The following is a 26,751-nucleotide window of genomic DNA, read 5'->3' on the forward strand; positions in this document are numbered from 1 at the left end:
TTTTGTATTTTCTTTGTTATGAAATCATAAATGATGTTCTGTTTTAATTGTTATAAGTCTTGTTTGTCATGGAGAAAAAAACAAAAAAGTTATTTCTTGTATTTTTAAATTTTCATGGCAGTAGAGTACTAATGTATGAAAGTACCTTATTCAAAAGTAGTGAAAGCCATTACTATTCCAGTCATAAGTGTTAACATATGCATAAATTAAATGCCAAAGACTGCATAGACATAGCTAGGTGGCTAATATCCACCTTTTACACCACTAGGTCCAACTGAACCACCAGGCTGCACCACAGATGATGAGTGTGGTCCAACAGAGGTCTGCCGGAACAGGCAGTGCCTTGATCCTTGTGCAGTGCTAAATCCTTGTGCTCCCAATGCAGAGTGTCAGGTAAGAGTAACAGGGAAATATTATTTTTGTGATTAGAAATTCTTGGGTTGGATGACCCAGCACCTTTATAAAGTCCAGGAAAAAGAGTGGAGCTTGATCCCAAAAGAATTAACAAACTGTCCTTACAAAGGATGGAGGACTGTAATAGTTATGAAGAACTTTAATAGTTAAGAAAAGTCACAGCAAGAAGGTAATTCCAAAACTTAATAGGCTTGAGCACCAAAAACATCATACATTTGACAGGTTGGACCAGTCAGCCTCAGAAACATGCTTGGATCCAAATGCTTTCCAGGACAAGGATGTTCCTTGCACTGCAATCCTAAAAAAAAGCTCACTCACAAAATATTATTACTAATACATACATAGACTGTGGCTTAGTTTGAAAGTTATGTTGTGATTTCTTCAAGTGCAAATGTATATCTTCATGAGGAATTTTAAGAAAAAGATTTTTATGCCATTTTGAAAATCTCATGTTTTGTAGAGAATGCAGCTTGAGTTAAATAGATATTTATATGACTGATTTATCTCAGACTAGTTACAACAACATCTTCAACACTGAGCTAGTGAATTTATTACACATTGCTGACTTTCTCCATCTTTCCTTTTCTATTCGTTTGCAAGGTTTCTACTATATTTTATTCTACCTCTTGAAAGTTGCTGTACAGTACTTATAATTTAGTATCTTTGCCACTCTCACTTTTTGATGACCATACAGTATTACTTTGCTAAATTATTTTGATATTTTTTGTCTTATTTTCCAATGGTTACTCAAATTGATTGTTTGAACATACTGCTGTTATTTTTACAGTTAGTTTCTATATTCAGGCCATGCAGGTGAGAAAATAAAGCTGTCCAATAAAGGATCTATTCATTTTTTTTTGTCTAGGTAATAAATCGTCGCCCAGAGTGTTCTTGTCCACCAGGATACACTGGGAAGCCCCATATCAACTGTTATCCAAGTAAGTAAACATAATATCCTCCTAGCTCAGAAATATTACCGTAAAATATATGTTATGTATTTAGAATGTACTCAGCTTCTATGGCTCTTATTTATGAGTGTATGCCCTTTGCAATTTTAAAACTTTTATTTGTTTTGATTTTATATCATAGCTAATTTGTTTGAAAAGGTAAGCTATGAATTTCATTATTTATAGTTGAGCTATTTTTCCCAGGCATACATGAACTCTATATTGAATGCACAAAAGTTGGTAACAGAATTTCCCCAAGGTCCTATTAATCTTTATTAACATAAAGGGCATGGTGATGCACGTATGATGAAAAAAACTTGTGAAACAGAAGGAAGACCTCTGCTTCATTTTGTTTCTTAAAAGAACTGACTTGTAATGTTTTGTATTACAATGATTCTGTATGAAATATTTAACCCAGGATTGTTTGTTTGAGTAATATCATGTAGAAATTAGCATTGAGAACCAAGCACTGCATGCCATGGAAAAATATCGCATGCTTAAGAGTAACTAGCTACTAATGTAATTTCTGTCTGCAGTGAATTTCAGCAACTGCCTTATCAAATGGACAAATGTTGGAGAGGCATTGGTCTTTTTTATATTTATACAGTATTTGGATTTTTAATAAAAAAAAAATAATAAAAGATAATACTATTTTTAGAATTGCTTTTTCATAATCGTCAGTATAGAATTTAAAAATTTCAACATTACAACAATTTGTATGATACAGTATTGTATACAGAGAAATTATTTTAATGTTTTAATTCATTATATAGTACTTTACATGTATTATTATTAGGAAATACCTCAAAAGTGGAAATTGAGATACTACTGCTTTGCAGTAGTTTCTTAAAGGGTAATAAGCTGTCATTGTGAATGCTTTTTCTAAAATGTAAATGGGGTACTGGATTTATACTGACAGACAGAAAACATCAAATACAATTTGTAAATGCCTCTAAATCCAAACTTACATGCTGCTTTTTATGTAGAAATTAAGAACTGCAGTTTGTTTTGATATGTGGCTGCACATATCCACCATGTTGATGCATTGCCTTTTACATATCACTCAGCATGGCATCATAATGTACATTTTATATTGTGGGAAGCACATTTAATGATTCAGGTTATGTTGGTGTTTTGAATTTTTTATATAAAAGTTTTTTCAAATTGCACGTTTAAGGTACCTTGTTCATTGTATATTATATATTATATGTTATATATATATATATATATATATATATATATATATATATATATATATATATATATATATATATACTGTATATATATATGAGCAAATAATACCCCATTCCCACAATATAGTTCCATGTAGTTTAGGCTATTCCAACTTTTTCAAGCTCAAATGCTAATCACACTCCTCTTAAGTTTTCTTAGTAGTGGTGGCAGAATCATTGGTCTGTAACTATCTGTGTGCTCAGCCTAGTTCCATTCCTTTGATTTTTTAAATGTTGATGGTTATTTCAATGTAATTCTGAAGTACAGTAAGTACTTATACTGCATAAAATTTTCTCCCTTGTGTACAATCATAGTGAATTGTAAGGGTGATTGAAAACAGTGTACATATAACTAAACCTTACAGTCATAGCATCACTACCACTACTTAGGAATTCTGCTGTAAACTTAGCACTGCTGTAGCTGTAACTAACAAAGTGACCTAACCCCACTAATCCTATAGCTGCCCCACGCCCAGCACGGAAGTGTGAAATAGACATCGATTGTTTTAAAATTGACAAGTGTTTGGACTCACGTTGCCAAAATCCATGCTTTGCTGCCAACCCTTGCCCTGATAGTGCTGTTTGCAAACCCTACCAACACCAGCCTTACTGCATTTGCCCAGAGGGCACCACTGGCCAACCATCAGTTGGGTGTAAACCAGGTAGGAAAGAGTGGAAATAATATGTTAGGTCTCTTTACCATTTCAAAGTTGCTGTTATTTGCTGCTTACTTTTGTCAGTTCACTCTCTAATCTTAATCTGTTAATATAGGTCAGAGAATCTGACATGTTTATTGGTAAACATTATTTTTTCTAGGTATAAATAGTTGATGTAATTGCATATCCAAAGATAAAACTCCTTATACCATACTGTATTTCATATTTCCTTATATATAATTGTGTGACATTAAAGTAACTACCATATAGTTTAATAAAGCAGTTGGGGATCTTCACCCTGCCTAAGAATTTTCTAATTATACTGTATTTAAGCAGGAGAAAGCACCAGTAATTTAGGTAGAAAAAAATTATGAAACTGGATGTTAGCTGAACCATTTTGTTAGTAGTTTTCTCACTCAGATTAAAATAAAAGATATACAGTACAGTACAGCATACCACTCCCAGGTAATAAAAAGCTCTCAGCTAAGAAGACAGAAGATTTTGCTAATGATTATTAAACTGGAAAAAGGTGGGTAGTTGACTGTACAGTGCAGATAGAGATGGTATGGCCTGAGATGTTGCTGCTCCTTTTTTTCCATAATTAAAACCATAACTGTTTGACGCACAGCCTTTACAGTATATCGAATTGCTTGGTATGTTCAGGTGGGGCTTGAAAAGGCAATTAAATGCATCTCTGGAATTGAAAAGTTATTATTATATGTATTCTCTATTCCCTGTAATTCATTGTGAATTACTCACTGGGAAATACAGCATTTGTCTTTTCACTAGACCATTTCCAAAGTAGTTACCTTGAAGGTAAGTCAGAAAAGATATGCCCTGTCTAGTAAATTGTGCAGCTGGACAAAAATGCAGCTATGACCTCTTTTTCTTGATAATCAGACAACACCTTGACCAGGATAGACCCTTATTTTAAGAAATGCAATTATGAATTTTATTAAGAAACTATTTACCCCTGAACAGTTCCTCAAGTTGAGCCACAGTGTCGCGAAGATCCTCAGTGTCCCACTAATCAAGCTTGTATCAATCAAATCTGTGTTGATCCTTGCTTGGTTGAAGATCCATGTGGCCGCAATGCCTTATGCCGAACCCAGCAACACCGTCCTGTCTGTTACTGCCCTGATGGTTGGGCTGGCAACCCACAGGTTGAATGCTTCAAACGTGAGTAGACTTACATATAATTTTACTAGAACTGTAAACCTGCATGTTAGGTTGGTGATGGGTTGGAATCTCCTTGCAGATACCTATAATCACAAGATCGTGACTCAAGGAAACTTTCATTATGGAAGTTTTTGGAGAAACAACGCATAATGCGTAAGAAGTCGGATATGATGGTATAGAAGTGAAGTGGTCATCATGGAGAGGTACTAACTCGCTTCGCAGCATCTAACCCTCTGCTTCTGGATATACTGCTAACCCCCTGCCTATAGATAGACTAATTCAATGAAAGGTAAGCCCAAATAATAATTTTGAAACTCTCACAGCCGAATGTATGAAGGATGAAGAGTGCCCCAACGACAAGACGTGCATCAACCAGAATTGTGTCGACCCGTGTTCTTACAGTGGACCTGCTTGTGGCCTGAATGCAGAGTGTCGAGCAGTCCTTCACAGAGCACAGTGCTACTGCCCACCAGGGATGCAGGGAAATCCAAGTGTTGCCTGTGTTACAGTAGGATGTGTTTCCAATGATGACTGTGCTGATGACAAAGCTTGCGACCGGCTTAACCGTGTTTGTGTTCCTGTTTGTGAAACATCAACTTGTGGAGAACAGGCAGAATGCAAAGCTGCCAACCACTTTGGCATGTGTATATGTCCTCCACATCTTACTGGCAATGCATTTATACGGTGTTTCCAAGGTAAGTGGTACATGTTATTTCTTCAACAATTTGAGATTTTTTTACATTAGCTGCTTTTAGGGTGCAAAATTATTGATTTGGAACTTAATAACATGAATCTTTCACACCTATTAGCCCATGTAAAGTTTGCCATAATTAATCCAGCACCATATAATGGCGATACAAATGCCTATTGGATCTCAAGGATAAAACTACAGAAGTAACACACTTTGGTTTCTCAGTTCAAGAACCACCAGTAACAGAGCCTCCAGTGGAACCAGAATGTCGTCAAGACCCTGACTGCCCATCACAGCAGGCCTGCATCAATGCTGTGTGTCAAAATCCTTGTGCAATAAGTTCACCATGCCTTCCGTCCCAAGAGTGTCGTGTAGTTGATGGCATACCTTTAAGAACAATGGTTTGTGAATGCCCTCCAAATCAGATTTTGGTCAAGGATGGAATATGCATAACTCCAGGTAATGCACTACGTCATACAAGGGAATCAAATTAGGGATTGATTATTCATTTGTGCCTTATAACATTCCTGAGATTGATGTTGCATGTAGAATTGACTCAAATTGCTTAACAGAAACATAATGCTATGTCATACCATGGTTGTTTACAGGAGTAGTTGAACCACGGTGTCAACATGACACTGACTGTAATGGTCACGAGTATTGTGATGAGGGAACATGTATTCCTCTGTGTAGGAAGCAACCTTGTGGCTTAAATGCCATTTGTTCTGCACAAAACCACAACAGATTCTGTGAATGTGCTCCATCCTACACAGGTGACCCTTATGTAGAATGCAAAAAAAGTAAGTGCTGTTTTGTTTTAAAAATGTAAATATTTTAGTTTTGCTATACTGTATTACATTTATCATACAGCTTGGCTACCTTTTAAATATATTAAATATGTGGCTACAATCGACCCCCGGTATTCGTGGGGGATGCATACCACAACCCCCTGCGAATGGCTAAAATCCACAAATACTTGACACCCTCTAAAAATGCTTATAACTGCCTATTTTGATAAGTTTAAACACCAAAAACCGCCTCTTAAAAATGCTTATACCTGAGTATTTTAATAGTTTTATCACAAGAAATGCATTTAGTCATGAAAATTATGTGAAAATACAGTAATGAGTGAATATTTCTCTATGATTGATTGATTATGAAATTTAGGCCTTGAAGACCAAGTGCCAGGAACCCATCAGGATTATCCAGTGCCATAATGAAAGTGAAATATATAAATTAAAATGATATGATTGATAATGAATAGGTGAATGATGACATACTAGTAAAATTCAGTGTTAAAATATGAACATAAATTAATATATATTAAACTTTTATATTCAAAATATATACAGTACTTAGTATATAAAATAAATATGATTAAAATCTTTATTAAATATACGAAAATCATATCTCATTCAAATAACCAGATTCTTTCAGGTAACCCATAAGGTTAGCTACCTCAACGTCATCATTTAAAATTTCTAAAATAGTCTTCCCACTTAGTAAGTACTTTGCCCTAAGGCAATTAAATTTAGGACAGCGCACCAGCATGTGTTCAACAGATAGCTGATCACCATAGTGAACACAAACTGGGGCACTGGCTTCCTCCAAAATATAGCTATGAGTGAAATGGGTATGGTCAATCCTAAGCCATGTTAGGATAATCTCAAATCTTCTGTTACGATTAAAACCCTAATTCCAAAAATCGATACTTTTTCTAATGTTTCTGCACTTCCTATTTGTGGGTAAATTGGGGTTAGTCCATCTCTGCTGCCTAAAATATACCGTGAATAGGCGAATTTTCTGCAAATAATGTGTGTATACATTTCACAGAAAAATCCGCAAATAGGTGAAGCTGCGAATCCAGACCCATGAATAGGCGGGGGTCCACTGTATTCATATTAAATTGACCTTTGGTTCCATGTTAAATGAACACCGTAATTTTATATTTCTTTTCCTTTTTAGTGCCTCCTCTCCAAGAAATGCCAAAGCCAGAATGTTCTACAGATGATGACTGCAGTGATTCTGAGTCATGTGTGAATCAAAGATGCATTAACCCTTGTATCCTTGATGACCCATGTGCTCGCAATGCTTTTTGTTATACAAGAGAACACAGGCCAGTATGTCGCTGCCCAGAAGGATACAGCGGGGATCCAAAGACTGATTGCAGACCATGTGAGTGTTATGTAACCTGTGAAGAGCAGATATGCTTGTGATATTAGTCATTAGATTTCTGACAGATTGGTTAAGAAAATACAGTTCTCAATTATATTTCACTCTTGTATAAAATATGGAAACATTCAGTAAATTCATTTTTTATGTCATTGTTATGATGGAATTACACAACACTTGGGAGCTTTAACAACTCTGTGTAGTGAATTCTTTAGCATAAATTGAAGTTTTAAAAATTTTTCTTGTTTAATCCAGAATTCTGTAGCATTAGACCTTCAGTATATCAGTGAAAACCACAATAAAACCTAGTCTTAAAAGGAAAAAACTTAATTTATTAAAAACAAAATTATTATTTCTACACACCCATTACCAGTTAGTCAACATTCATGGCCTTTCAATATCCAGACATTTCAGCCTTTTTTTTTTTTTTTTAATAAACAAGAGCCGCAGTAGTCCTGCATACTCAAATACAATTCTCTGGGTCCTCAGTAGCTATCTGCCCTCTGGAGGGCTAGAAGGTGGGAACCTTTTGTTATGAGTAACAAGTTTGTAGGAAGAAATAATTATTCTACTGTATATCATAATTTAGGGAGGACTGAGCCGCTTAATACCACATTATTGGCTAATATCAACTTTAAAATTCTATCTGGGAGGCCCTGGGATTAAGATTAACAGATGAACCCATGGCTCTAAGAGAAGTTAGAAGTCATAAACATAAGGCAGGAACCTTTTTAATGACAATAAATTAAGATTTTTGTGTTTTTAAGTTCATAAGGTACCCCTGGAAAAGAACTCATCATTTACCAATATGTTAACCTTAGAGGTGAATAAACCCTGAAAGTCTACATCTCAAGGGGTACCATAATGGGAATTTGAGACAGGTTAAGGGGATGAGAATGAGTCTTCCATCCCCTGAGCTTCACTATAGCTGGTTCACTTAAGGTAGATTCTTGGGCCTACGAGACATTTGTTTGGCGGCCTCTGATTGGCTGGTACTGGGAAGTAGGCGGCTCACTTACTGTCTCATTTTTACGTCTGTAGCTCAGAAATCTAGCAATATGTTTATATTTCTTCATTTATCTCACGTTCTGCACAAGATAGGGAAGTTTTGGTCATACCATAGGATTCGGTATTAATTGTACAACTAAATCATGATTTCCTGATATCAATAAGATAAAACACAACAGAATTACAACTAGTAAAAGTGAAGAGAGAAGCATTTAATTCTTTATAACTGTCTTTACTCATCAACGGATTTTGCATCATTCATGTGATCAAGATGAAATAAAACTTAGAGTTTTCATACAATAAACTGAAGCCAACACATCCAGATACATCCATCTGATTATTAATTTTTTCTTATGAGATATGTCCAGACATACGGACATGTATGATATTGAGTGAAAAGGTTTGACAGTCATAACGGGAATTCTATGCATTTATTTACAGATAATGTAATGACAACAATACAGTAAATATTGTCGAAACTGCAAACTTCTCATATCACTAATTGGTAACTGTCAACAGTGCCTCAAAGCTCTCACTGTTTGCAGATCCCTGTCTCTTGGCACTACTGCCAAACTGAGTCAAGAACGGATGCAACATAATAAGACACATTCTTCATTTTCTCTTCACATATCATACGCATCTAAAATCTGAAAGCACCAGCATATTCAGGGTTTATTTATTGTATGAAAACACAAGTTTCATTTTATCTTGATCACATGAATGATGCAAAATCTGATAAGTAAAAACAGGTATAAAGAGTTAAATGCTTCTCTCTTCACTTTAACTCATTGTAATTCCTTTGTGCTTTATCTTATTGATACTGCATCAGGAAATCTTGATTTAGTTGTACAATTAATACCGAATCCTATGGTATGACCAAAACGTTCCTATCTTGTGCAAAACGTGAGATAAATGAAGAAATATAAACATACTGCAAGTTAGACAGTGAGCCAGCCGCCTACCTCCCGGTACCAGCCAATCAGAGGCTGCCAAACAAACATCTCGTAGGCCCAAGAGTCTACCTTAAATGAACCAGCTATAGGAGTAGGTACTCTACTGCTATTACAAGTCAAAAAAAAAAAAAAAAAAAAAAAAACTAAGTACCTGCGTACACCCTTAGGGCAAAAGCTCATGAAGGTTGTTTGGCACCGCTAAATGCCTGGTATAAACCCAAGTATTAAATTAGTTTTTTAGGATAGTATCTTGAGGAAAAAGTCTATACCTTTTTTTTATTGCCTTGATTTGCTTTTCTTTTTGCATGACAGTAGTGTTAGTGAATGGATTTTATTAATTATTATAATTTTTTTGAATTAATGGTACTGTAATACATTGGTATTTTTTACATTTTTTATTTTTGACTTTTCAATTACAACTTATGAGCTGTATTTGTAATTGGCTCCTTCAAGCCTTATTTAATTCTATTTGATGAGTTGGCCTTTCAATTTTTTATTCCCCTTTCTTGTCATGCACATGCACTAGGGACCCAGGGATCAGTAAGATGTACAGGACTACTGCCACCCGTCTTTGTCTTAAATAAAAGACTGAAGTATCTGGCATACTCAAAGACTGTGAATTTGTGTTACTTATGAGTAATGTGTTGTGGCAAATCAAGTACATATTTGAAAGCCCTAAAATGCTTTAAAAAAAAAAAATGGATTCTAGTCATTGTGTGGTGTTTTTCAAACAAAGTTTTTATAAGAATGGTTCAAGAAATTTAGTTTTTTACCAAAATCTAGAGAGTAAGTTAAGTTAGGCTTTTAAAAGACCTTTATCCTAGATACAATCAATTCTAGTCATGTTTCACTTAATATTTCTAAGAGAAGTTCTAAAGATAAAACATGTTTCCGTGTATACTTTATTTCTCTCTCAAGTCACATTGTCATGATACCAGTCAAGATTATTTTTTAAGTTACTCCTTAATGAAAATGGTTTCTTTATGAACAAATCTTTAAAATATAATCATTTTAGTATATCTGCATGCTGGTTTACGAGATGCTATAAGTTGGTACCATCAGTATTCTTCCTTAGTAAAGTTGTGGTACTACTTGACACGTCCATAAGGAAACCAGTTTGAAGTTTGAAGTATTAATTACTAGTATTAAGATCTGTACTAATATCTGGCCAAAGAAATCCAATTTTTACTACTGAAATGACATGCAGAAACACCTTTTTTCACACTCATAACTCACACTTAACTTACAATCATATGTGTATTTCCTCATTTTTTCAGGATTTTTTTTCATGTATGTCGTAATTTTCAGTTATATTTATTATTCAGCATCTTTTTCAAACATCTCCTGGTGTCTTAATCTTGTTGTCTGCATCTGAATATTTGATTGATTTACATTCTGACATGACTAGTCTGATGGCACAGTATTGCATCACCATGTTCAAATCAGAATGGTTTAAGAATAGCAGTGACCCACCTAAAAGGGGGCCGCTCATATTACCATTTTGCAATGGGCCTTACTATGTACGGTATAATGCCTCTGTAAGTCAGTGCACTTTAATTTGTTTTCCCTTCCAACGAAAGATTTTTAAATGGAAACAATTATTTTCTTGGAACTGGTAAAATCTTTAGGAATATGGCAACATAAATGAGGTACTTCATGATTAAATGTTCATGAAGAACCAAGAGAAATGATCTAGTTGTAATGATTTATAAGAGATTAATTTTCATTTCCATTTTTCATACTACAAACATGAGGCATATTTTCATACCATTTGCAGTTCCTATGCAATGACTGTCTGATGTGCTAGATGGACAAATTATTTTGTGCATTTTTAAACATGAAAATAATTCTTTGAATTCATGCCTCATATTTGTGTTAGGGTTAATGTTGCATAAAGTAATGAGATCAGAATTAAAAAAAAAATATCCCCACGCTAAGAAAATAGTTGTTTTTTATTTAAAAATTGCTTCTTAGTAATGCAAGTGGATAAGAGAAGATGATTTACTGAAAAATGTTGCAGTTTCCTGCTGCTTCCATTTATTAAATGTGATCAGTTTCAACAAGAGATGAAAAGGTTGTGTTTCAAAATCAGATATGGCATTTAGGCTTTTCAGTCAGCTTTTGAAAAATAACTTTATTTATTGTATTGCATTTTATTAGTATTAACCTTACTCATAGCTTTATAACAAAATGCTTGAACTTGTCTCTTGTCAGTTATCAACCACTTACAACCAACAAAATCATTAATAATTTCTCATTTTTCTGCATGTGGTGGCTTAAGTGGACAGCTAGGCATTTTTCAGTGCAATTATATACGTATTGCAGACTAAGTGTTTTTTAACATATACTGTAACCTGAAACCAATCATAGAAGTACATCTTATACCATTTGATCTGGCTGTCCTTTTAAACACCATATGCCACACAAGAAGCGTGCTACTATTATTACTAACAAAATGGGTTTGTGTGTATGTTTAGCATTGGGGCCAGGAGTGATTGGTGCAAATTGGACCATTGGTGGTACTGGACAGGGCTGCCAATCTAATAATGACTGTGGCCCTGATCACTGGTGCCAAGGTAATAGATGCATTCATCCATGCCGAGATGCCTGTCCAATAACAGCCTTATGTAAGGTGCATGATCATCGCCCTCTGTGCTCCTGTCCACCCACTACCACTGGCAATCCCCAACAAGCTTGCCATCCAAGTAAGATTCTTTTGTCATCAACCTTGTTGTACTGTACTTTACAAAGTAATGAGTAATATCTTGGTTTGCTATCATTTTTTCCGGTGAATTAATAATTTCCTTAGGACATTTCTTTATAACCCTCAATAAGAATTCACTTCCTGAAACAAGTATTGCCTTAACATCTACTCATTGATGAAATTTAAGGAATGTTTATGATAGTAGCATCTCCTTTTTCTTCCTGAAAATCTGTCACTTCATAGGTGGATGTGAAACAGACTTTGATTGTCCCTACACTGAAAAGTGCTACAACGGAAACTGCCGTGATCCATGCACCACAGTCCGTCCCTGTGCCCCACTTGCCACTTGTGTGTCTGTTAATCACAATGCAACTTGTTCATGTCGCCCAGGATACACAGGCAACCCAACAGCTTCATGTGAACCAATTGGATGTGCATCCTCAAATGAGTGTGCAAATGATGAGGCTTGCTTCAGAGGTTCCTGTGTTAATCCATGTGTGATAAATTCACCATGTGGGTCAGGTGCTTTGTGTGATGTACAACAACACATCACCACCTGCACCTGTACTCCAGGATACTATGGTGATCCATATACTGCTTGTTTACCTGCTCCAACACCACAGTGCCAGTCAGATTTTGACTGTAACCCGAACTTGGCATGTGTAGAAGGAATTTGTAAAGATTTGTGTTTACACCTCAAGCCATGCGGAAACAAAGCTTTGTGTCGCGTAATAGATGTAAGTCAACAAAGGACTGTTGTCTGTGAATGTCCCCCAAGTTATACAGGCAGTGCTTACGAAGAATGTCAAGAAATTGATACTCATGAACCAAGTTGTAAATATGATGTAGATTGTCCTATATTCGAAGCATGCTTTAATGGAAAATGCCAAAACCCTTGTACTAATAATCCATGTGGTTTAAATGCTGAATGTCGACCAATCAATCATCGTCCCATTTGTACTTGTCCATCTGGATACAAAGGTGATGGATTTAATACTTGTTCTCCAGTAGACTGTAGAGAAGATTCACAATGCCATGGTGACAGTGTGTGTTTCAACAATCAGTGCATTGAAGCATGTTCATTATCCAGGTCTTGTGGTCCTGGTGCTCAGTGTTTTGCATCAAAACACACCACAGAGTGTAAATGTCAACCAGGTTACTCAGGGGACCCATATGTCTCATGTACAACAGTAGGATGCTCAGAAGATAAAAGTTGCCCATCTACACATGCTTGTTTAAATGGAAAGTGTGTTGATCCTTGCAAAGTAAACAACCCTTGTAGTGTAACTCAGACATGTAGTGTAACCAACCATCATCCAGAGTGTACCTGTTCAAAAGGCCTTATATTAGAAGGTGGTATTTGTCTGCCTAAAACCCCTGAGCCTAAACCTAGTTGCACATCTGATCTTGACTGTGGCTCTGGAGAAGGATGCATGGATGGTAAATGTGAAAATCTATGTGATAAAAATCCATGTGGTCATCAGGCAACATGTAATGTGCTGAGTGGTCCTTTAGCCACTATAATATGTCAGTGTGCCCCTGGGTTTACTGGTGATCCTATGAAAGCATGTATAGCAACACCATCCATATTACCAGGCTGCAATTCGGAAAAAGATTGTGCATCTTATGAAACATGTTCAGAAGGTCAATGTGTGGATCCATGCAAATTATCTCCTTGTGCCCCTGGAGCACTCTGCAGAACTGTTAGTCATCGTACTATATGTTCATGTAATCCTGGCAGCCATGGTGACCCCTACGTGCTTTGTACTCCAGGTGAGTTCATTAATTTTTTATTTACAGTTGAACAGAAATGTGTGAACAGCTTTGTATCTATTTTAAATTGCTTTTTTACTGACAGTTAATGTGGTGATTGAAATAAAATGTGAAATGTTACATTTTTAATTAAAATAAATTTATAAAACAACACTTTACCATATTTCCCGGTGTTGAAGACACTCTGGCCTCAAAGACACATTTCAATTTTGACTAGCAAAGTTTTGGGGAAAAAAAAAAAAAATAGGTTCACATCATATCCACTTGTTGTTGGCTTTCTTTTAGTTTGTGCCCAGCACACATATGACTTTCAGTGCAAGGAAGTAATGTGGCTTTAGTAATGTAGTTTTTTTCAATTCATTTATTTTAATATTACTTTGATATTTTGTGGCTTTAGTAATGTAGTTTTTTCAATTCATTTATTTTAATATTACTTTGATATTTCTTCTTGTCAATTGATTTTAATACTTGATAAGCTTATTCTGAAGTTGACATACCAGCAAACTGAAAAGCTTGAACTGATTATCAAGTAACATATATGGTATAAACTGCTTAGCCATATTTCAGGAGAAATTTTATATGCCAACAGTATCCGAGTGTGTGCAAATGGATGGGACTACAGCTGGTGTATTTTAAGATTTTGAAAGTTTGGATGTAGGCTTATGCAGCATTTTTTTTATTCCAAATTAAGGAAAAACTAAACCCCAAGATAGGGAAATTAGGAATGCAGAATACAGGCAGTCCCCGGTTTACGACGGGTCCAGCTTACGACGTTCCAAGGTTATGACGCTTTTCAAATATGTTCATCAGAAATTATTTCCCGGTTTACAATGCATGTTCCAGGGTTACGATGCTTTGTACGCCAATCCGACGGAAGAAATATGGCTCCAAAACAGCAGAGTAATTGAAATTTCGCATTTATTTTATGAAAAACTCAATAACAATGCAGTTTACATCGTTTTCAATACACCCAAAGCATTAAAAGTAAGGTTTTCTTAGGATTTTTTACGATTTTCGACGATTTTTCGGTTTACAACGATTTTCGGTTTATGACGCAGCATAAAAACGGAACCCCCATCATAAACCGGGGACTGCCTATGCAACACAAACATGGCATCTCAATCTGAAATAGAACAAAATAAAAATAGAATACATTAAAATCTACACAATACAGATTTTACAGATGATTTATAACATATTAACCTTCAAAACCTGAAAATATTTAGTACAGTGTACAATTTATAAAAGTACTTCACAAGCAAGACAGATTGTGCTTGGTTACGATATTCTTCTATAGTAAGATTTACTGGTAAACCCTTTCAACATACTGCAGTTAATTTGTCTACTGTAATCTGTCAATACGTGAATGATCTTTAAAACTACGGTACTATATTTTTGCATTTTATACTTTCGTTGAGTTATACTTTGAAGTAAGTATACATGTAATTTATACACTTCATAAGAGGTCATATACAGGAGTTTTGATTACTATCTAGCCAAGTTAACCTTCCTCTTAAGTTAGGATAGACTTACAAAAAATATAACCTTCAGCTTCTAGGACATGGTAAATTTTTGAGACTCATTTCAGGAGAATAGTAGTGTCTTCAGTGCCAGGAAATAAGGTACATAAATGTGCAACACCAACCATTTTAACCCCTCATATTTCATTTTCCAGTTGGGTGCTCTCAAAAGAGTGATTGTCCAGTCAAAGAGGCTTGCATTAATGGTCGTTGTACAAATCCTTGTGCAGTAGAAAATCCCTGTGGTCAGGGTGCAAAATGCATATCTTCACACAGTGATCCAATTTGTGAATGTCCTGATGGTTCTCAGGGAGATCCTTATGTTAAATGCTTGCCTGCAGGATGCACTGAAGATTCACAATGCCCTAGTCATCAAAAATGCATTGAACTACAGTGTGAAGACCCATGCCAATATGTACAGTGCATTGCAAATGCTGCATGCACTGTGAAAGATCATGAGGCAACATGCAAATGTCTTGAAGGCTTTATTGGTAGTGCAGAACGTTATTGCTCACCCATTGATGAATGTTATATAGACCAGGAATGTCCAGCATTGCAAGGCTGTATTGATGGAAAATGTCAAGATCTTTGCAAGAATGTCCATCCTTGTGGCTCTGGGGCAGTATGTAAAATCTTAGACAACCAGCCCATGAAAGGGATGTCTTGCAGTTGCCCTGATGGTTATAATGGAGATCCACAAATTTCTTGTACTCCAAGTAAGTGTTATTTAAAAGTATTGTGTTGGTATATGCCTAATAAATTTTATATTTGGAATTATTGAGGCTTGAACTGCTTTAGACATATTATGTGGTAATAGTTTATACAATTTTTTTTTTTTTTTTTTTTTACAAAACAGGTAAGATTGATACTGGAGAAGAGTGCCAGAGTGACATTGACTGTCCCTTGCTGCTATCTTGCGTATCTGGTGAATGTCAGAGCCCTTGCCCTGCAGGTTGTGGTAGTGATGCATCCTGTTCAGTTATTGATCATCGGCCTACATGTCACTGCCCACCTGGCTATGCAGGGGATCCTGAAGTTGGATGTTTTAAAGGTAAGCATGCAGAAAGTACTGAACTGCATTAGTACTTAGTGAAGTTTGAAAATACATTACAGAACAGCAGAAGGCTAAGAGACAGGAAAAGGAATGAGAGAGCAATTTGGTGAGTCTTTTAAGATAATTATCCATAACAATCCACAACAATATGTATGAAAATGAAAGGAATGTTTAAACATTATGAATTATTGTTATTTACCCTGAACTCTTTTCCAGTTGACTGCAAGACTGACCAAGACTGCCCATCCTCTAAAGTGTGCAAGAAATTTTACTGTGATGATCCATGTATCAAGGAAAACCCATGTCCACCCAGTGCCCAGTGTGTGACAGTGGACCATCGTCCACAGTGTCAGTGTCCTCCAGGTACCTCTGGCAATCCAGCAGTATCATGCAAGATCATGGAATGCACAGCAGACAATGACTGCAGAAACTTTGAAGCGTGTGTTAATGGTGAATGTAAGGATCCATGCATTTACTATAGCCCTTGTGCTGCAAGTGCAGTTTGTAAGGTCACTGATCACAATTATGACTGTAGCTGTCCCAAAGGGCTTCAAGGTAATCCTCAGTATCACTGCTCCCTTCCTAAAGACCCAAGTGGGTGTGTTGTAGATCAAGACTGCCCACTGACTCACGGCTGTATCTTGGAATCTCTCGTCACTCGCTACCATAGTAATGTATCAGCCGTATATATTCGCCTTGATGACTCTGATTCCAAATCAGTTTGCCGTGACCTCTGTAAAGAGCATAAACCTTGTGGAGCTAATGCAATTTGTTCTGTTATTGACTCCAAGCCACGCAGATCAATGAGTTGTGCCTGTCCACCTGGATACCATGGAGATGCAAAAATTGAGTGTCGGGAAAGTAAGTTGAAATCACTGCTTTTGTTTTTATAACTATACTGTGATAAATTATTGTCATGAATACACAAAAATACATCGCTTGTAGATACATTTTAAACTTTGTGCAGAATGTTAAATTCAGCCTTCTGTAATATATTCCCAACAAAAAATATTCTAAAAGTGTAATTTGAGTATTTACTAACAGTATATTGTTATATTTCTTTCAGTACCATCACAAGGAGGTTGTGTAAAAGACACAGACTGCCTTTTCAGTGAGGCTTGTGTAAAAGGTGCCTGTCGGGATCCTTGCAATTGTGGTATCAATGCACAGTGCCATGTTGTCAGTCATCGACCATTTTGTACTTGTGCTCCTGGTTATACAGGCAACCCAGGAACTGCATGTCATAGAGGTAACCATGAAAATTTGTGTCCTAGAAACAGCTATTTTCCTAGTATCCAATTGAATTACTTAAAAGTAACCAGTATAAGCACACAAGCTGAAAATAATTGTAATAGGTTTTCTTGTCAATATGCTCAATAACCTTTTTCAGTTCTTGCAGTTTGTGATATAGATGTCAGAAGTATGTAGAAGTTCTAATTTAATCTTGATTTTATTTAGAACATTTTTTTTTTTGCAGTACAATGTGCCGATGACATCGATTGTCCTGGTAACAAGGCTTGCATTGACTTTAAATGTGTTGATCCTTGTGAGTCTCCTTCATCATCTTGTGCACCAACAGCAGCCTGTGAAGTGACAGACCATGAAACACAATGTACATGCACACCAGGAGATCATGGAGACCCAAATCTACAGTGTGTAGCATTAGGGTGCCGTAATAATAATGAGTGCCCTCCTAGTCACGCTTGTATAAATGAAGAATGCAAAAACCCATGTGACTTAAGTATCTGTGGTGTTGGAGCATTATGCAATGTGTTTAAACACAATCAGACATGCACTTGTCCTGAGGGGTACACAGGGGACCCTTATGTAGCGTGTCGGCCACAGTTAACTGCATGTGTGGTTGATCGAGATTGTGGCATTGGGCTGGTATGTTTGCGAGGAGCATGTTCTGATCCTTGCAAGCAAGAAAAGCCATGTGCACCCAATGCCATGTGTACAGTGCAAGAAACAAGGCCCATCAAGTCTGTCACCTGTACTTGTCCAGCAGGTTTTACTGGTGATGCAAAAACTCAGTGTCGGAAAAGTATGAGGATTTTTTTTTTTATAAATTTGCTGTTTTCATGTTGCTATAACTGCCTAACATCAACTCTTCCTTAACTGTCTCATATACCATTATCAAATAATAATTGTTACAGTACTAATTAATAGTTTACAGGTTTATTTACAGATAAACAGTATACCATTTTTAAATATTCAGGTTTACTAATACTGTAATATATTCTTTAGTAACACCACCTTCGGAGTCACCTTGTTCAAGGGATTCAGATTGTCCAGCTACCTTGGCATGCCTGGAGGGACAGTGCCTTGACCCATGTTCATGTGGAGAAAATGCTGTTTGTAAGGTGACCAATCACCATCCAATATGCTCTTGCACAGTTGGATATCAAGGAGATCCATACACTGCCTGCTATGCTAGTAAGAAACAACACTCAAACTACTGACAATACACTGCTTTATAATAGATGAAGAAAACTTGAAATTAGAAAAGTTAAAAACAATTCGATTTAATATTAACCATATTCCTAATAACAGTATTAATATCTCATTTGCTGAGTGAAAAAAAAAATTTTCATTTTAATTTTCTAACCAATTTTTCTCACAAAACAGCTGGTTGTCGCAGAGATAGAGATTGTCCACTAACAGACAAATGCCATAACCAAGTATGTACAGACCCCTGCTATGTCAAGAATCCATGTGCCCTGAGTGCAGAATGCTTTGTAACTAATCATGAACCTAGGTGTCGCTGTGGTCCAGGGGTACTGGGTGATCCATATATCAAATGTGAAACACTCCAGTGCCGTGCAGATACAGACTGTCCACCTGACAAAGAATGCAGAGATGGCCAATGTGTTGATCCCTGTCTGTACATTAGTTGTGCCTCAGGTGCCAAGTGTTCTGCCAGTGCTCATCAGGGTATATGCCAGTGCCCTCCAGGGTACACAGGGGATCCATCATTCAGGTGCGAAGTATCTGATGAGCCTGGGGATAAATGCTCTCAAGATAAAGACTGTCCTGTGGGTATGGCTTGTATTGATAACCAGTGCCAAGGTCTATGTACCACTGAGCTATGTGGAAGGAATGCTAGATGCAGAGTAGTAGAATCCCTTCCCTTCAAAGCAGTGGTATGCGAATGCTTACCTGGGTATCAAGGGGATGCCCACACTCAGTGCAGACCTAGTAAGAATAACCTACAGTATTAATTTGTTTCCAAAGACTTGCATTCAGTCAGTGATCTTGTAAATTTAGTTTTCCTCAAAATTTTTTATAATAATAAATGTATGAAGATGCATTCATTTAGTCTTCGTCCAAATTTTACCCTAAAAAGAAATGGATATGGAATTACTCATATATTAATTTCATGATGACTAATAGATCACTGACTGTTGATGAAAATGTTGGGTCTATGTAATCTAAGTGTATCCAAAGCTCACATTTGCATCTTTTTAGTAACTTTTCATAAACCACTATGTATACGTCCGTTGATAAAAAAAAAAAAACCTGCTTAATTTTATCAGATCCAACACCTGGAGAGTGCATATACGATTTTGAATTTTTATTCAGTTTCCGTAAAATGTTGTCTTTCATATGAGGACAGTAGTGAATGGTGGAAGTTTTTGTTTTAATACCATACTGATGTATGGTTGAGTTTTCTCAGCTTTCATGGTGGCCATGGAATTTTTTGGCTTGAAGATACCATTAGAGTATAATATACCCAACAATAGTCAAAGAATCATGAATAACATCTGCAACATGTAATACTTAGTATGCTACTTTTATGTCAGTATGAAGCAATTAATATTTCTAAGATATTTTTGTTTTGATGTATAACAGCCTTTCCATTTGCACCAGCTTGTTCACCAGTAACAGAGCATTATTTAGTTTAGTGAAATTACTTACATTCCTTAACACAGAGACATAAATAGTCGTACTGTACTAAGTCAGGCTTGTGGTTTCGAGTCCCTAGGCTGTGTTTTAATATCGGTATAATTCTAGTTCCAGTCACTGTGTCAGGCTGTGCACGTGATGCCGATTGTGGCCCTGATTTGGCATGTGTTGGCCGACAGTGCCGTGATCCATGTGACTGTGGTGTCAACGCTCTTTGTAATGTTGTTAACCACAGACCCATCTGCACCTGTGCCCCAGGTTATGAAGGCAATCCACAGATCGCTTGTACTGCTAGTAAGGGCCTTAACATTTACTGTTTTTCTTTATTAGTTTTGTATTTTGGAGGTAATCAGCTGGAAATTCATAATACTGTACAGCCATTCGCAAAACCATTTCAAGATAATCACCAGGGTAACTTATTGCCAATGGATTTTTCACTTAGGTTAACCCATACCAATTAACTGCATTTTTATTCACTAGTTCTAACATTGCTTTCTATAACATCATATTAATTTTTGGGTAAAAACTTATTAATTTTACTTTCTGTTGTAATATCTGCATAGTTAGGTATTTGAACCTATAATGCACTCAGTTCAGTGACACATCTCTTTTTATTTTCCTAGCTGGATGCATAACCGATTCGCAATGCCCAGATGACCGTTCTTGCTATAATGGCAACTGTGTAAGCCCATGTCTTGTTGATAATCCTTGTGCACCAAAGGCAGAATGTCAGCCTATTGCCCATAAGGCAAGATGTTTCTGTCCATCAGGTACTAGAGGAGACCCACTCACTCAGTGCATAGTGATTGGCTGCTCTGCAAACAGAGATTGTCCACAGGACCGCATGTGCCTCAATGGGCGTTGCTTAGACCCTTGCATTTACAACAACACATGTGCACCAAATGCACAATGCAGAGGTATAAACCATGCTGTAGATTGTCGTTGCCCCCCTGGATTGGAAGGGGAACCATCGATTGCTTGCACCGAAAAGCAAAGACGTGAATGCCGTTCAGACTATGATTGCGAAGTTGGATTTGGCTGCATGGACGGTGTATGTCAGAAACCATGTGACATTCTTGAACCATGCAGTGATCCAACTGTCTGCACTCTAGTGGACACACATCCACTGAAGACTATGACATGCACTTGCCCTGAACATATGGTTGTTTCTCAGCAAGGAGAGTGTGTTGAATGTAAGCATTATTATAATTTCAGTTTCTTCTTTTCAGTCAAGTCAACATGTCATTCAAGTGGAGTTATTTATTGTTTTGTGCTTTCAGCTCAGTATTAACTGTATTAACTCACACTATACAACTAATTCACCCAAAAAGAAACTTAACATCTGGCCAGAATGAAGTAACCATTTCTAATTTTAAGTAACATCTCTCTCCTTAAAATTGTATGTTGAATGAATGCATTAATAATTATTCTCGCTATCCACAGTGCAAACCCCAATAGGTGTTGGATGCCGAGCTGACAGTGAATGCCCAAGTAATACTGCATGCTTAAATACCCACTGTGTTACTCCTTGTGACTGTGGGGAAAATGCAGAATGCCGAGTATTAGATCATCGACCTATTTGTACCTGCCTTCCTGGATTTATTGGCAATCCTAACACAGGATGCTATAAAGGTAAGAAAATTAGAAAAAACTGTCACCTCTCCCATATCCAATTTTAAAAATCACAATACTGTGCTCCCATATTTAGGTTTATTCCTCTTTAATGGTATTAAACTTGAAAGTTGAAAACTCAGTATTGCACTGTAATATCCAGATTTAAGACTTTTCAAACAAAAATTTTTTTTTCTCTGCAGCTGGTTGTAGTGTTGATGAGGAATGTCCACAAAACAAGATGTGCTCCAACGGTGTTTGTGTTAATCCTTGTTTTGTTAGGGATCCATGCGACATAAGTGCTGAATGCTATCCTGAAATGCACAAAGCACAGTGTCGCTGCCCCCCAGGCCTTGAAGGAGATCCATACGTACGTTGTGAAGTAATAGGCTGCCGCAGCAACTCTGAATGTCCCACAGATAAAGCTTGTATTAATCGCCAGTGTGTTGACCCTTGTCTTTACAATAATGAATGTGCACCAAATGCTGTATGTTATGTTTTCCAACATACAGCTGGTTGTCATTGCCCTCAGAACCTACCTTATGGTGACCCTAGGTTCATGTGCGAAGACAGAACCATTGAAGTTGATGAACCTAAGCCTGAATGTCGTGTTGATCCAGACTGTCCAAGCCAGAGAGCTTGCATTGAGGAGCGTTGTGTCAACCCTTGTCATATATTAAATCCATGTGATTCAACAGCAGAATGCAAAGTAGTAGATTCTATTCCAGTAAGGACTATGATTTGTATATGTCCCGAAGGTTTTGTAATGACAGAAGAAGGTACTTGTAAGCTAGTGGAGATACAAATTCCTCCAGGTTGTATAGCCGACAGTGAATGCCCCTCAGAAGAAGCATGTATCAATCGCATGTGCCGCATCCCTTGTGACTGTGGCCGTAATGCAGATTGTAAGATCATTAATCACCGCCCAGTTTGTACATGTCAAGTTGGTTTCCAGGGTAATCCAGATATTGGTTGTTACCCGATTGGGTGTCAAACAGACAGTGACTGTGAAGATGATCAAGCTTGTTATGATGGTGTTTGTGCCAACCCATGCTTAGTAAATGACCCTTGTTCAAGAAATGCTGAATGTTATGCACAGCAACATCGGGCATTCTGCCGTTGTCCATCTGGTTTACAAGGTGATGGTTATACTGAATGTATTGTTATTGGATGTAGAGCCAGCTCAGAATGTCCTATTGATCGTGGCTGCATCAACACCCAGTGTGTAGATCCATGTATATATGAAGATCCTTGCTCTCCATCTGCAGAGTGTCTCAATATCAATCATGAAGCTCAATGTCGCTGCCCAGTTGGAACAACTGGAGATCCAAAGATTCGATGTGACCCTATTCCTGAACCTGAATGTCGTACTGATGGAGATTGCCCAAGTCAGCATGCCTGTATTGATGAAATCTGCGTAAATCCTTGCAAAGTTCTAGATCCATGTCACGAAAGTGCCACTTGCCGTGTTATAGATACATTACCAGTTCGTACAATGCTTTGTATTTGTCAAGACAGCATGGTAACAGAAGCAGGGGGAACGTGTGAACTGCTACCTCCAATTAAACCTGGTTGTGATTCAGATCCTGAATGTCCATCAGATAAAGCTTGTTTCAATGGCTTTTGCAAGGACCCATGTCAGTGTGGTGCAAATGCAAATTGTGAGATTGTAGAACATCATCCTGTTTGTTCATGCAAGAGAGGCTATGAAGGTGATCCAGAAATTCGATGCTATGAAATAGGATGCTACAGCAATGAAGACTGTCCACCTACACATGCTTGCCGTAATGGTCAATGTGCCCCAGTTTGTGGTCCTAACAATGAACCTTGTGGAGAAGAAGCAGTTTGCCAAGGTGTCAACCATGAGGCAGTCTGTTTCTGTCCACCGGGATCTAGAGGTAATCCTCGCACTCAGTGTGTTGCCATTGGTTGTATGGCTGATGACTCATGTCCAAATGACAGAAGTTGCATTAATCAGCGCTGTGTGAGTCCCTGCACTTTTGACCCTTGCGAAGAACCTGCAACTTGCCGAGTACTGGATCACTCTGCAGAGTGCCCCTGCCCACCAGGTTTCAATGGTACCAGAGATAAAGGCTGTGAAAAGAGTAAGTAATACAATTTATGTACGATTAATTCGTTATTTTATCTAACTACTGTTTATAGACATGCTGTACATGATACTGTTACAAAAATAGTAAAATAGTGCAAGAGAAAATTATTTTTCCATGGAAATGCAAGAAATTGTATTCAAAATTTCATTTTCCATTTTTTTTTTTCAGTTGTCATTGGATGTAGGTCTGATGGAGACTGTCCCAGCAAGACTGCCTGTATCAATGGTGACTGTATTAATCCATGTGAATTGGAACCATGTGGAGAAAATGCAGAATGCAGAGTCATTGACACCATACCAATTAGAACGATTGCTTGTGAATGCCTGCCAGGGTACCAAGGAGATGCTGCTGAAAAATGTGTCCTAAGTAAGATATAACTTCTTTTTGTTTTTGTTTTTGCATTTTGCGCTTATTTTCTGCTTCATAAGTAAAATTCATTGCTTGACTATTACTACTAAAATTTTTATTCATGAGTTTAACATTGCTTGCGTGTTATTTTACTTTTACTAATCTTCAGTGTCTTAACATTGCCTGAATGTTATTGCTGTGATGTAATAATGCTAAGAATGTTACATCTTATATTCCAAAGTACCGTATTAACAGTGCTCGATTATTGCAGCTATTATTTTGCTCTGTGTTATTGTGGCTAGAATGTTCCAATATTGTTACTCTTGCACTAATATTGTTAAGCAGTTAATAAATTTTTATATGACGAATGTCTATTGAAATTATGTTCATTTTAACTTGTCTTATGAACTTAAATACTGTACAGTATTACGCTCAGAATGAAACTAACTCAAAAGTTTCATAAAAGAAGTGTTCTTTTTTAACAGTAAGATATAAAGTCTTGTTTGTTGCTGCCAAATTTCAAAAACAGTTCATTCATAGATTAAAATGATATTAAATCAAGGCTATGATCTGAAATGCACTGGAATTACTTCTTTCATGAAATTTGTACTTTTACAGGCAAATTGGTAATGCTTATTTTTTTTTTTTTTATATATTTATTTCCACTTTTACCTCAAGTAAGCTGTTAATATAGTTTAACTTTCCAAGTTGGCCTCAAATGCATAATTATTAGTTTGCCTGTGAATATGTTATGCATATATGCTATTTGATGCATCTAACAAAGTTATCTGCTTTATGATTCATTTTCAGTGTGTCAGTCATGTGACCGAACTAACATTAATACAGTATTTACATTGGCATTTGCTAGTGTGTGTGTGTGTGTGTGTGTTTTGGGTGCTGTTTGAAATGTGCTGTTTTGCAGCACAATGCCTTATTGTGTACCTGAAAATGCAATTAACAAATGTCTATTTTTAAGAATCACACGCATCCAGCAGTGCACGCTTCCTCTGTAATGTGAGCTGAACGAAAACTTACAGGACTCACAGACAGAAGCATTTACTCCACAAATGGGAAATTTTAGGATAGGGACTAACTTAAGTGTTGACCTTTACATTTGAAAATTACGGGCAAATTGTTCCCACTGTTTTATCAAATGATTACTAGCCTTATTATTAAAGCAACATGAAATTGAGGTAAATGAATTTTCTTAATTATTTCACTTCTATAACTTAAAAGAGAAATTGGATGTGGTTTGTTGCTTAATACACATTAAGATAATGTGAAATAGGACTTAAAATTTGGCCCAATATGATGTTACAGTAACTAGGCAATTTGAACCAATCACATGCTGATATTCATCAGTGGTAAATCCATTTTTTGAATGACAGTAGCACTGTAAATGTTAAATAATCTTTTTCCTGTCCAAAAATAAACATTTCAGTTTATAATACAAATAAGGAACTTTTCAATGCCTGTATCAAGTGTTGTGCATTTTGTTATAATGAGATAGCTTTTGATTAAGTTTAGTGTAGGAAGTGTTAAAAAATTCTCAAAAAAATACATCTTTACAAAGAATACCTTATTTTAATTACAGTTGTTACATGACATGGTATTGCCAAAAAAAAGAATTTTATTTTGTTATAAATATACAGTACATTCGACCCAGTTATATTTAATTTTATAATAATTCTCTTTACATATCTACGTACACTTAGTTCCAGCTACTGGAAACAGTTCCACTAACATTACGCAGTTATTGTATAGTTGCAAAAAATTTTATTCAAATTGAAACAGCTAATCCAAAATTTACCTTATTCTATACACTTGTTTACACTATTTTGTCTCATTTACTTTTGGGATTTTTACCAATTTCCTTATCATACAGAAATTACACCTTATTGGAGGTATATACACTATATGGTTTGATTTGTGCAACAGTGGGATATTTATTTTGTGCAGTTTGTGCTTTCCATCTCATTATTGTCATTGAAAATGTTTCTTAACTTTTCCCTTACTTGGGTTAGTTCTTTCCACCATCATCTGTCTGCTCTTAATGCCTGAACTCTTATCTTATATCCATATCTACTGCTTTTCTGGCTAATAATTCTTTATCCCTTCTTATCACATATCAAACAGTGTCATTTGATATCACACATCTCCACCAAACCTCATATGTAATACAATATTCCCACTGGACTCAAGCTGGGAATCTTCAACATTTTCTGGTCAAAATATCTTATATTTTCCTTGTAAGGCCTATTTCTCCAGTACTGCATAGTAAAGGCCTTATGCACTCATAGCCTACTCTAATGATGGAGCATATTTATCAGTAGTCTAGCTCTCTCTCCAGTTAATCCTTGTTAGCACCTACCTACTCTCTTACTCCACTCTCAGTTCCTGCTTCATAGCCCATTGTACGTATCCCCAAGGTACAAGAAAATACTTCTCTTTTGACTAACCTATCTATCACAA

The 26,751-nt window shown here is 36.5% G+C and overlaps 1 protein-coding gene across 1 annotated transcript in view; it reads left to right on the forward strand.

Moving 5' to 3' along the window:
- Window positions 1-26,751, forward strand: part of LOC136847945 (uncharacterized) — a 313,292-nt gene that overhangs the window by 280,026 nt on the left and 6,515 nt on the right. The window contains 21 exon segments of the mRNA XM_067119965.1: window positions 269-393; window positions 1,280-1,352; window positions 4,231-4,428; window positions 4,752-5,123; window positions 5,345-5,578; window positions 5,728-5,919; window positions 7,085-7,294; window positions 11,730-11,957; window positions 12,200-13,729; window positions 15,405-15,965; window positions 16,106-16,300; window positions 16,520-17,164; window positions 17,370-17,552; window positions 17,781-18,347; window positions 18,551-18,739; window positions 18,932-19,501; window positions 20,318-20,503; window positions 20,833-21,402; window positions 21,653-21,841; window positions 22,024-23,925; window positions 24,100-24,297. Of these exon segments, the coding sequence (XP_066976066.1) occupies window positions 269-393; window positions 1,280-1,352; window positions 4,231-4,428; window positions 4,752-5,123; window positions 5,345-5,578; window positions 5,728-5,919; window positions 7,085-7,294; window positions 11,730-11,957; window positions 12,200-13,729; window positions 15,405-15,965; window positions 16,106-16,300; window positions 16,520-17,164; window positions 17,370-17,552; window positions 17,781-18,347; window positions 18,551-18,739; window positions 18,932-19,501; window positions 20,318-20,503; window positions 20,833-21,402; window positions 21,653-21,841; window positions 22,024-23,925; window positions 24,100-24,297 (9,117 nt within the window).

This window comes from Macrobrachium rosenbergii, chromosome 18 (genome assembly GCF_040412425.1).
Source record: "Macrobrachium rosenbergii isolate ZJJX-2024 chromosome 18, ASM4041242v1, whole genome shotgun sequence".
Taxonomy (NCBI): Eukaryota; Metazoa; Arthropoda; class Malacostraca; order Decapoda; family Palaemonidae; genus Macrobrachium; species Macrobrachium rosenbergii.